We start from the raw sequence: 12,604 nt of genomic DNA, 5'->3' as shown, positions 1-12,604 counted from the left end.
AAACTATGTTGAACAAGAGAGGTGACAGTGGACATCCTTGTCTTGTTCCTGATCCTAGTGGAAATGCTTTCAGTTTTTCACCATTGAGTATGATGCTTGCTGTGGGTTTGACATATATGGCCTTATTATGTTGAGGGAGGTTCCCTATGCCCATTTTCTGGAGAGTTTTTATCATAAGTGGGTGTTGAGTTTTCTCAAAAGCTTTTTCTGCATCTATTGAGATGATCATATGGTTTTTACTCCTTAATTTGTTAGTGTGCATTGATTTGCGTATATTGCGTATATTGAAGAATCCTTGCATATCTGGGATAAATCCCACTTGATCATGGTGTATAATCCTTTTAATGTGTTGTTGGATTCTGTTTGCTAGTACTTTGTTCAGGATTTTTGCGTCTCTGTTCATCAGTGATATTGGTCTATAATTTTCTTTTTTTGTGATATCTTTTTCTGGTTTTGGTATCAGGGTGATGGTGGCTTCATAGAATGAATTTTGGAGTGTTTCTCCCTCAGCAATTTTCTGGAAGAATTTGAGAGCGATTGGTGTTAGCTCTTCTCTAAATGTTTGATAGAATTTGCCTGTGAAGCCATCTGGTCCTGGACTTTTGTTTGTTGGAAAATTTTTAATTATGGTTTCAGTTTTGTTACTTATGTTAGGTCTGTTTATATTTTCTAATTCTTCCTGGTTCAGTCTTGGAAAATAGTACCTTTCCAAGAATTTGTCCATTTCTTCACGGTTGTCCATTTTATTGGCATATAGTTGTTTGTAGTAGTCTCTTATAATCCTTTGTATTTCTGCAGTGTCAGTTGTGATTTCTCATTTTTCATTTCTAATTTTATTGAGTTACATCCTCTCCCTTTTTTTCTTCATGAGTCTGGCTAAGGGTTTATCAATTTTGTTTATCTTCTCAAAGAAGCAGTTTTTAGTTTTATTGATCTTTGCTATTGTTTTCTTTGTTTCTATTTCATTTATTTCTGCTCTGATCTTTTTTTTTTCGGTACGCGGGCCTCTCACTGTTGTGGCCTCTCCCGTTGCGGAGCAACAGGCTCCGGACGCGCACGCTCAGTGGCCATGGCTCATGGGCCCAGCCGCTCAGCGGCATGTGGGATCTTCCCAGACTGGGGCACGAACCCGTGTCCCCTGCATCGGCAGGTGGACTCTCAACCACTGCACCACCAGGGAAGCCCCTGCTCTGATCTTTATGATTTTTTTCCTTTTACTGACTTTGGGTTTTCTTTGTTCTTCTTTCTCTAGTTGTTTTAAGTGTAGGGTAAATTGTTTATTTGAGATTTTTCTTGTTTCTTGAGGTGAGATTGAATTGCTATAAACTTCCCTCTTAGAACTGCTTTTGCTGTGTCCCATAGGTTTTGGATCATCGTGTTTTCATTGTCATTTGTTTCTATGTATTTTTAAACTTCTTCTTTGATTTCTTCAGTGATCTCTTGGTTATTTAGTAGCACACTGTTTAGCCTCCATGTATTTGTGTTTTATACAGTTTTTCCTGTAATTGATTTCTAACCTCGTAGTGTTGTGGTCAGAAAAGATGCTTAATACAATTTCAATTTTCTTGAATTTTCTGAAGCTTGATTTGTGACCGAAGATGTGATCTATCCTGGAGAATATTCCATGTGCACTTGAGAAGAAATTGTAATCTTCTGTTTTGGGATGGAATGTCCTATAAATAACAATTAAATCTATCTGGTCTATTGTGTCATTTAAAGCTTGTGTTTCCTTGTTTATTTTCTGTTTGGATGATCTGTCCACTGGTGTAAGTGGGGTGTTAAAGACCCCTACTATTATTGTGTTACCGTCGATTTCCTCTTTTATAGCTGTCAGCAGTTGCCTTATGTATTGAGGTGCTCCTATGTTGGGTACATATATATTTACAATTGTTATATATTCTTCTTGGATTGATCCCTTGATCATTAGTGTCCTTCCTTGTCTCTTGTAACATTCTTTATTTTAAAGTCTATTTTATCTGATATGATTATTGCTACTCCAGCTTTCTTTTGATTTCCATTTTCATGGAATATCTTTTTCCATCCCCTCACTTTCAGTCTTTATGTGTCCCTAGGTCTGAAGTGGGTCTCTTGTAGACAGCATATAGATGGGTCTTGTTTTTGTATCCATTCAACAAGCCTGTGTCTTTTGGTTGGAGCACTTAATCCATTCACGTTTAAGGTAATTATCAATATGTATGTTCCTATGACCATTTTCTTAATTGTTTTGGGTTTGTTTTTGTACGTCCTTATCTTTTCTTGTGTTTCCCACTTAGAGAAGTTCCTTTAGAGCTGGTTTGGTGGTGCTGAATTCTCTTAGCTTTTGCTTGTCTGTAAAGCTTTTGATTTCTCCATCGAATCTGAGTGAGATCCTTGCTGGGTCAAGTAATCTTGGTTGTAAGTTCTTCCCTTTCATCACTTTAAGTATATCATGTCACTCCTTTCTGGCTTGTAGAATTTCTGCTGAGAAATCAGCTGTTATCCTTATGGGAGTTCCCTTGTATGTTATTTGTCGTTTTTCCCTTGCTGCTTTCAATAATTTTTCTTTGTCTTTAGTTTTTGCCAATTTGATTACTATGTGTCTCAGTGTGTTTCTCCTTGGGTTTATCCTGTATGGGACTCTCTGCGCTTCCTGGACTTGGGTGGTTATTTCCGTTCCCATATTAGGGAAGTTTTCAACTATAATCTCTTCAAATGTTTTCTCGGGTCCTTTCTCTCTCTCTTCTCCTTCTGGGACCCCTATAATATGAATGTTGTTGCATTTAATGTTGTCCCAGAGGTCTCTTAGGCTGTCTTCATTTCTTTTCATTCTTTTTTCTTTATTCTGTTCCGCAGCAGTGAATTCCACCACTCTGTCCTCCAGGTCACTTATCCGTTCTTCTTCCTCAGTTATTCTGCTATTGATTCCTTCTAGTGTATTTTTCGTTTCAGTTATTGTATTGTTCATCTCTGTTTGTTTGTTCTTTAATTCTTCTAGGTCTTTGTTAAACATTTCTTGCATCTCCTCGATCTTTGCCTCCATTCTTTTTCTGAGGTCCTGGATCATCTTCCCTATCATTATTCTGAATTCTTTTTCTGGAAGGTTGCCTATCTCCACTTCATTTAGTTGTTTTTCTGGGGTTTTATCTTGTTCCTCCCTCTGGTCCATAGCCCTCTGCCTTTTCATCTTGTCTATCTTTCTGTGAATGTGGTTTTTGTTCCACAGGCTGCAGGATTGTAGTTCTTCTTGCTTCTGCTGTCTGCTCTCTCATGGATGAAGCTGTTTTCTCCTGCTTTTAACACTTATAAGTTTCCTTTTTCTTTCTAACTTATTTTTTTACAAAAATGGGATAATATTTCTTACAATTCTCCACTCACTTCTTGCTTCTTTCTCTTAATGCATCACGTAAATCTCCCCCAAGTTAACTATTTTAACTAACTCTTTCTTTATAATGGCTACAAAACATTCTAGAATGTGGAGACATCACCAACATTCAACAATTCTGTTACTGATAAGCGCTCATGTGGTTCCCAGTTATTCTTACTGTGAATCATCTTGTGATACATATCCTTGGACATATGTCATTTATCACTAGTTGAATAGTTTACGCTTAACTGTACCAGTGATTGGCACCAAATCTCTGAATCTATTGTTTCTGGGAGCTCCTCCTTCTCTTTTTTGATAATCAAGTCTCCATAGGCTCATTTCCAGAGTTTAGAATCTTTTCATCAGGCTTTCCAAAATAAACCATCCTCCACCCTGGCATCAAAATTATTCTTGTAAATCACAAGTCAAATGATGTCACTTTCTAACTCCTAACTGCCTGCTAGATAAAGGCCAAATTTCTCAGCGTGCATTGGAAAACTTCTCTAGGGGAGAACTAACATAAGTTTCCAAACTCACTTCTGTTTGGCTACCATTCTTCTCTTGCCCTAAATACCTAAATCCTACACCTGGCAAAAATAAACAGCTTGCCGTTTCCCCAACAATGCCCTTTTGTCTCCTGCCAGTCTGCCATTACACTGCTTACTTACCCAGTTACCTCTTCCATGAAGCCTTTGCTCATAATGACAAGCAGAAATTATCATAAACTTTTGTGCTTCTGGAGTTCTCAGTACATGATTTTGTTTTATTTTTTAAATAAAATTTTATTTGAAATATTTTTAGATTTACAGAAAGGTTGCAAAGATATTACAGAGAGTTTCTCTATACCGTGCACCCAGTTTCGCCTGCATTTTATATTATCATGGTATGTTTGTCAAAACTAAGAAACCAACATTGGTACACTACTCTTAACAAAACTGCAGGCTTTCTATAGATGACACCAGTTTTTCCACGATTCTGTTCCAAGACCCAATCCAGGATACAATGTTTCGTCATATTACAGATGTTCAATTTCTTGAGTGACATACATTGTCCAGTGTTTTATTTGTTTCAAGCAGGAGGGTAAACTTGGTCCCTGTTTCTCCATCTTGACTGGAAGCAAAATCTAAGGTTATTTTAAAATCTGTGGTGAGATCCTCTTTTCTTTCAACATTTTGTTTCCTTTTTACAATTTCCTAGAAGCCCCTCCCAATATAATTTATCTTATTTTCACTTTTTGTTTAAGATCAAAATCCTGTTTTTTTTTTTCCCCCAGTGGCCAGGTTTTAACTGCTCTTCCTAGAACGTCCAGGCAAGTTCAAATTCTGCAGAATACTACTACAACATACGAGGTAAGTTCTCCCTCATTTATCTTCTTATTGTTTATATTTTATACAAGTCTGGTGTGCCATGTTCTCTCCTATATGTCGTCTGACTTATATACAGCTGGTATAAACCCCTCTCCTTGTAGCCTTCTTCTCCTTCCCATAATCATATGATTTTACTGGTTCCCCAAATCAAACTTTCTTCATTTATGCTATTGGCTTTTCAGCAAATTACATGACAGTACCTAGGCATTGAAAGTGTGAACTTACTGGTTCATTCCTGGGTTTCAGCACCAAAGAATAAAAGGGGGGGGTACTTACAAAGATGCTACAGTAACAGAAATCCAATAGATCTTTGTTTAAAAAGCAATAATACTTAACCAAGGTGTAAGCATCAAAAACACAAAGGAAAATTTATTAAAATTTTCATGCCTGGGACTCAACTCCCCAGAAAATAGAAAACTGATACATTACAAAATATCCTGATAGAATATTGATGGCTCCATGGTTGTTGGGTTAGGGCTCTCTGAGAAGCAGAGGTCAAAACTATATTAGAGATGTGTGAGACTTGTTATGGGGGCTGCTTGTGAAGGATGAAGAGGAGGGAGCTGGAGGTGGCAGGGAGTACCCCCAGACCATCAAGCAGCTCTGACATGTGTGCAGAAAGGAGGGTTGTGTGTGGACAACCTCTAGACCACAGGGCAGTCCCAATGAAGGTTTGCCCGGACCATGATAAGTCCTTAAGCCAAAGACATCTGTAAGAGGAGACCGTAATCTAGCAGGAACGGGGCTGCAATAATACACCCGCAGTGCTCTGTCACTGGCTGGCTGCAGCCCTGGAGAAGCCGGGGGGAATCAAGAGGGACAACGGTGGGGAAGGTTAGTGAACTAAGCCCCTCCCAACAGAAGAGCTGCCCGGCACGTCCTCACAGCCACCACACTGTGGACAGAGGAAATACTGCCAGAGGAAGCATCTGAGATTCAGGACTTAGATCTTGTTCTGCCACTTCTTGGTGTGTGATTTTAGGCGACTTAGCTTCGAGCCTTAATTCCTTCATCTGAACAATGAAAATAATAACACCTGCTTGGTTTATGGCAAAATGTTGTTATAATGATCAAAGACAATGAGTGTGAAAGTGCTTTAAAAAAGCTCAGTAAACTAGAAAAAAAAATGTAAATATTATGTATGGGAAGACATTTCCCAAAGGCAATTAGATTAAAGAAAAGGCATAATAGTATCAAGGATATGGAATTTTTATTAAAGAAAAGCAACATTTAATCAACTTTCTAGACAAACTTTCGTTTCTCTTTAAACATGTGACATACACATCCAGTTCTACAGTTGGGCCATAAATATATTCATTCATGAATTCATTCATTAGTTCGTTGCCTCGCCAAATATTTATTGAGTACCTAGTAAGTTCCAGGCCCTCTTTAGCTACTGGGGTTACAGAAAAGAATAAAACTAGCCCCCTGTAAAATAAATGCTTACACTACCACATGTGTTAATGGGGACCAGTCACCAGGAATGTCTTTTTTACTTCCCTTATAAAAACCCTTTTATGGCTTTAGCTACAGACGAGAATGATGTGAAAAACTGTCTTTGTTTTTATCAATTTTCCTCCTTGAAACTGCAGATTGTCCTCTGGCAGCCAGTAACAGCTGAATTTATTACGAAGAGCAAAGAAGTCCATTTTTTTGTGAATGCGTCTGATGTAAGCAACGTGAAAGCCCGTTTAAATGAGAGCAGAATTCCGTTCAGGTAGAGGCATGATTCCATATTTACTGAGCAGCTATTCTAAGCACCTATGATGCATTTTACTAGTGGATGGTGTCATTGCTTCCTGGAAAAAATATTTACATTAAACATGGCAACATGGAAATCTCTGGAACAGATTGGTGATGAAGCCCAAGGGGCTAGCTCTGTGACCCTGGACAAGTGGTTTACCTCTCATGACCTTGGTCCCTTATCTGCAAAGCACTGTGAGACTCAACGATCTGAGGAGCCTCTTACCATTCCTCCCAGTTGCTTCCTTCTTGTAGTTCCTCTACTCTGTGCCTGGACTCGGGGAGCAAAATTGTCCTTCACTTTAGTAGGCTTTGTGGTATCTCTTGAAAAAGCAGCTGCTGAAGGAGATTTTGCTTCCTTCACAAGGTCAGTGAACATTCTGGAACGTCTGGCCCTAAACTAAAATTTGCATTAGGTATGATTTCTGTTCAGAGTCCATGCCTTCTTCCTTTTGGAGTCTCCTGTCCACATCTCCTTTCTGTATCCATTGCCCAAGCGCCAGTGTCCCTTTGCTGCCCTGACACTTCCTGAAGGCCATGCTCTCTTCTGTGTATCAATGGGCAACCTTTGGATAATACACTATGATTAGTATTAATAATATGTTATTGGTGTTTTCTGCCTTCCTGGAAAGGTGCTGAGCCTTTCTATACATTGTATCATTTAATCCTTATTTAATCCTGTGAGGTAAATACTATCCTCATTGTGTGTATGAAAAAATTTTCAAAGGAGTTTCTCAAGGTCAGCCAGCTGGAACGTGGCAGAGCTAGGAGTCATACTCAGACCTTTCTGATGTCAAAGGCTTGGCTTTTACCCCCTGACCTAAGTAAAAGTAAAGAAAGCTTTATTAGAATGACAGCTAACTTTCAATTGTTCATCCCAGGTAACAGAATGGCTTCAGTCTGTCTTAATTAAGATGTTTGTGCCTAGTTAACTGTGTGATCCTTTGCAAGAGAAATTAAATGAGATCACTTTCCTGTACCTTCCCTGTTCCTCTGTTCTTATTTCTCTAGAGATTTGACCAACTTTGGCCATGCAGAACCTATACATGCATATATATACCTATACATGCATCTGGTGTAGGTCAGTGACTCACAGGGAAAAATAAAATGAGAAGGCTTTCTGCTTCTCCTCGGTCCTTAACTGAAAACAGAATAATACATTGTTCCTCTGGATTGAAGAACATTGTCCATTAACCTGTATGTTCACATAAAACACACTAATGAGTCACAGTCGAGAAATGTTCATAATGTTGGAGAAGGGGTGAGATTTTGGAGGCCCTGAAAACATACCCCATAGGAGCCAGTATCCCTCCAATGCCCATGAGGCTCTACCCAGAGGGCTTGTGTATTTCAGCTCATCATAATGTTAGCTGGCAGTGCTTTCACCTTGTGCTTGTTAGATTTCTTAGTGACTTTTCCCCCTTGCTCACCTGTTGTGTGTGCGATGGGCCATGCAGGAAAATCAGAGCCCTCTTTGGCAACCAGCTCATGCCCTGTTTCATAACCCAGGGTCTTGTTGGAAAATGTGGAAGATCTTATCCGGCAGCAGACTTCCAATGACACCATCAGCCCCCGGGCCTCCTCCTCCTACTATGAACAGTATCACTCACTAAATGAGGTAAGCTGTCACATTTCTCTGGAAAATTCCTATTTTTGTTTAACGAGCTTTGCCATTTCAGCCATGGGAAATTATTAGAGAATCAAAATTGGTGGAAGAGGGTGAAAAAAAAATCACAATGAGGTTGATTATACAGAAGTAATTCATCCTTTTGTAGATATCTTCCCTGGGAAGATTGCATCGTATTTTGGAAATTGCCTCTAAGCAGCCTGTTTGTCCATAGCTAAGAGTATCTCTGTTAGGAGTAACACTGCATTCTAAGGAACAACAGGAAATTAAAAATAGGGCCTTTTTATTGAAACTGCCACAAAAAAATTAACAGTCCAATTAATCATGTCTCCTTAGACCATTATCCTAATTGTACTCTTACTGAATAATCACCATATTATCTCACTGAATTAAAGGAATTTATTCACTTATATTTAGTACACAATAAAGTATTTAAGTGCATTTTATTCCTCTCAGAAAGAACCTATTTAAGTAATAATAGTAATAATAATAATGTTGATAATGCCTGTGTTTTAATATTTAAGAAATTGGGTTTTTTCCTATTAGTACTTATAGGTTCTGATTTTTCTAGAGGGAACCTAAGCAAGATATCAATGTTCAATTGGCCTCAGTAAGCTTTCACATCATACTCTAAGAGCCATTTCCCCATATTTGTTAGTTCAACCCCTTGGAGTACTTTCTTTTCAATATAATATACTCCAAGTAGTACAAATCCCTTGATACCTTCTATTCTTTCATAGGAGTATGCTGCTATATTCCTTAATACAAGTATTTTTATCCTCTTTGGCTAGGTGCCCAGAAACTGTTAAGAACCATATCCATATTTTTAAGACATCTAAGGCTTAAGTAATAAAGTTTTCTATTGAATCTTCAAAAGCATCTGTTCTTTTCCAGTTAGTTAAACCAGAACTCAGTGTGCTTCTAGAATTGATGTACCTGGCTGGTTGACGGGGATCTTAAAATTGCAACCCTCTCCTTTCTCTCTCCTACCTTGCCTCTGTCTATTCCACCTAGACCACCTCCCTCCAGCCTCCTACATCAGCCCTGCATCAGCAAACTTGGGGTCCAGAGTGGAGAGGCTGGGTAGGCACAATTTGCAAATGGAGAACCTAACTATGTCAATGCTGTGTTGGGTTTGGTGGGAAGAGTGGAATGCCTTATACAGAGGTATTTAAAAACATTTTTCTGGGAATTCCCTGGCAGTCCAGTGGTTAGGACTCTGTGCTTTCACTGCCGAGGAGCTAAGATCCTACAAGCTGCATGGTGTAGCCTAAATAAATCAATAAAGGATATGGACATTAAAAAATTTTTTTTCTGGTATATTTTAAATACTTTGTTCAAAGGGCTTATTTTTTTCTTACCCTCACCCCAGGAAAGAGTTGGAAAGACACGGCAGGAAAAAGTATTAGGTTGCCATACACTGTATTAGTCGGTCATAACAAAGTGACATATACGGAGTGGCTTAAACAACAGAATTTTACTCTCTCACAGTTCTGGAGGCTGGAAGTCCAAGGTCAAGGTGTCAGCAGGGCTGATTTATTCTGAGGCCTCTCTCCTTGACCTGCAGGTGGCTACCTCCTTGCTGTGTCCTCACACGGCCATTTCTCTGTGTGTGCACATCCCTGGCGGCTCTCTGTCCATGCTAATCTCCACTGCTTATAAGAACACCAGTCAGGTTGGATTAGGGTCCATACCAACAGCCTCATTTCAACTTAATTACCTCTTTAAAGGCCCTATCTCCAAATGCAGTCACATTCTAAGGTACTGGAGGTTAAGGCTTCAACATATGAATTTGAGGGGGGACACAATTCATTTCATTACAATGATGTTCCAGAAAACAATTTGGACCTCTCCTCGCTCCCACGCCCGATCCTTTCTAAGAGGTTTGTAGGAACCATGGCAATCTTGCTCCCCGGAAATTCTGCCAAGTCCTTTCTTCCCCTTCAACACTGATCTCTCCTTCAGTCCTCACCACATGTTCACTTGAGGGGCAAGAGGGGTTTCTTTTGTCATTGACTCTCACTAGGAAATTTTCAGTAATCCCCTGCAGGGGAGAAAAACAAATGACTGAAAAACATCACTTAGAACAAATGGCAAAAGAAGAGAGTTATTCAAAGGATGTGACCATCATTACCGCAGATTGTGAAATGAATAAAGTTTTCCGTAAAGCTGCCTTTATATAACACAGCCTCCCTGTTGGAGGAAATCTACTGAACCATCAATGCTGTAACACAAAATAGTTTGATGTAGTAGTTCTCTCAGGTGTATGCATGCCTTAGAGGAGTAACACAGTAAACAGAGGCCCAATGAGGAAATCCTGATAGTTAAATTTCCGGCACCTCAGACACTGACAGCACTGGTACTTGGCAGCAGGTAGGCCTTCCAGGAGCATCTGAACTCTCGGCACAAGGCAACCACTCCCACATACCACTCACCCTAGTTATGTTCCTCTAAGAGGATCCAAGGGCAAACGGTGCTCGCATTCCCATCAGCTAGGATTGCTATTTGAAATTACCTCTAGAAAAATTCCCAGAGATAAGGCCATTGGGTTGGTCATTCCCACTGCAGAAGGTGTAAAAGTTTAAAAATCGCCCCTGAGAAGTTAGTCTACATTAAACATGGCCAGACTCCATCATTCAATGCCTGCTTTCAGGTGGGCACTAGCCTAAAATCAGACCCAGAAATTTTTGTTTTTTCTTTCATAATCTTGACAGAATCACAGACCACTAGACTTCCACCCAGGAGAGAGGTCCAGAATCAAACTCCTTCCCTGGGTAGAAGAGAAATTTTTCTTCTCCAGACTGTTTTCCCCTTTGCCTCTCATCATTTCACAGATTTTGTTGTGAGTCCACAGGTCTTCAGTAAGAAATAATGACACCTCGATTTATCCTGTTCAAAGGCAGCGCCCAGGACTTCCTTAGGTTACTCTTGAAAAGTGGATATTTAAAAAAAAATTCCATATAGAAATGAACTCTTGAATGGTAAAGAGGATTTCATGCACAGAGGCAGGGATTCAATGTGATGAGCCTTTAAAAATAACTTAAGGAGCACTGCTTTGAAGATTATCTTTTCCTAATTTGTTGTAAGTTTCTTAGTACTTTTTCCCTAAACCTTGATGTTTTTCAAAACTTTAGTTTTATTGGTTTTTCTAAACAGCAGAAGAAACACCCTACCCCAAGTGTTTTAGTCCCTCATTCTCTCCACATACAAGTGTTTTCGAGGATTGCCCTTCCTCGAAGAAGTGGTCTGTTTCCTTTGTCAGGAAAATGCTTTGAACTTGCTCTGTGACTGCTGGTTTCTGCTCTGATAGATCTATTCTTGGATCGAAGTTATGACTGAGTTGTATCCTGATATGGTTGAAAAAATCCACATTGGATCCTCATATGAGAAGTACCCACTTTATGTTTTAAAGGTATGTTGGGGGAAGAGTCGTTGACCTTTCAACTTTGGGGGATGTGTTAATTCTCCAGCAGTGCTTGTTATTACTTGGATTGTTTTTTTGAGTTCTGGAAATATGTGTGTTATAAGTGTTCCTCAACTTTATTATCCAGCTATTTAGGGATTGGTTATTACCTTTAAATTTTTTTCCTTTACTAATGTAGTGTTGGTCTAACAGTATCAACTCTGTGACATAGATAAGCCATTTAACCTTCCTGGGCTTTAATGCCTACCTTCATAAAATGAGGGGAGTGGTCTAGATTAAATTTCAATCCTGTTTTATTAACACCACCACCTCTGACTAACTGACTTAGGCAAAAAAAAAAAAAAAGAGTAGGGGAATCTGTGATTGAACAGATATTGACATTGATACAGTTTTTAGAAACAAAGAAAGAGTTGAACAGCGAAACTTAGGAAGGGATAGGAACCAGGGCAATGCTGGGATTTGGGGCAGCAGGGCTGATATGATAGCTTTTGCCTCAATCACCACCTGTCTGGTTCTTTATTTTCAGTTGAATAAATTGGCCTTAGTAAAGTCAATGAATGTGGCCACAGGAAGAATATTGGGAGCCGTGAAACTAAACTAATTCCTGCCTGTTAAGTTCTAATTCTGCAGTTCTGTTTTTTTAACCACTCTTTCCCCGGAAGAAAAAAAAATAAAAATAAATGAAAAAGAAGCTCTGGAAAACAATTTAATCATTGGAAAAATACATCCGATTTAGGAACATTTAATTTATACATAGTTTCCCAACATTATCTAAATTGTGATAGGTGGGCCTCTTCGATCATCCAAAGATAAGATTTTGACTCAGGATTTCTGGGTTTTCATCTGTTCTGACAAGAACTTGCAGTGCACACTCAAGGCAGACGTAGGAAAATTGGGTGCTCTTGACAGCTGAGTTGGTCAACCAGACTGGATCCGTGTAATCATGGCCTACCCACTCACGACATTTACTTTCAGCCGTGTTGTGTGTACTCTTCGGAACTTGTGTTCCTGGGACCTAATGTACATGTTGGAGAACCATGCTTTCTGCATGCATTACTCCCAATCGTACTCAACCAAGGATGTGCACATCATGTGAGTCT

The 12,604-nt window shown here is 39.3% G+C and overlaps 1 protein-coding gene across 1 annotated transcript in view; it reads left to right on the top strand.

The window, feature by feature from the left end:
• CPB2 (carboxypeptidase B2) overlaps positions 1-12,604 on the top strand; it is a 39,979-nt gene that overhangs the window by 7,549 nt on the left and 19,826 nt on the right. Inside the window, exons 2-5 of the mRNA XM_082675601.1 lie at positions 4,617-4,692; positions 6,303-6,427; positions 7,963-8,071; positions 11,391-11,492. Of these exons, the coding sequence (XP_082531727.1) occupies positions 4,617-4,692; positions 6,303-6,427; positions 7,963-8,071; positions 11,391-11,492 (412 nt within the window). The remainder of the gene's footprint in view (positions 1-4,616; positions 4,693-6,302; positions 6,428-7,962; positions 8,072-11,390; positions 11,493-12,604) is intronic.

The sequence above is a fragment of the Grampus griseus genome (genome assembly GCF_964374135.1).
Source record: "Grampus griseus genome assembly, chromosome: 18".
Lineage (NCBI taxonomy): Eukaryota > Metazoa > Chordata > Mammalia > Artiodactyla > Delphinidae > Grampus > Grampus griseus.
Note: the sequence above shows the minus strand (reverse complement) of the source record. Positions and strands in the feature narration are given on the sequence as shown.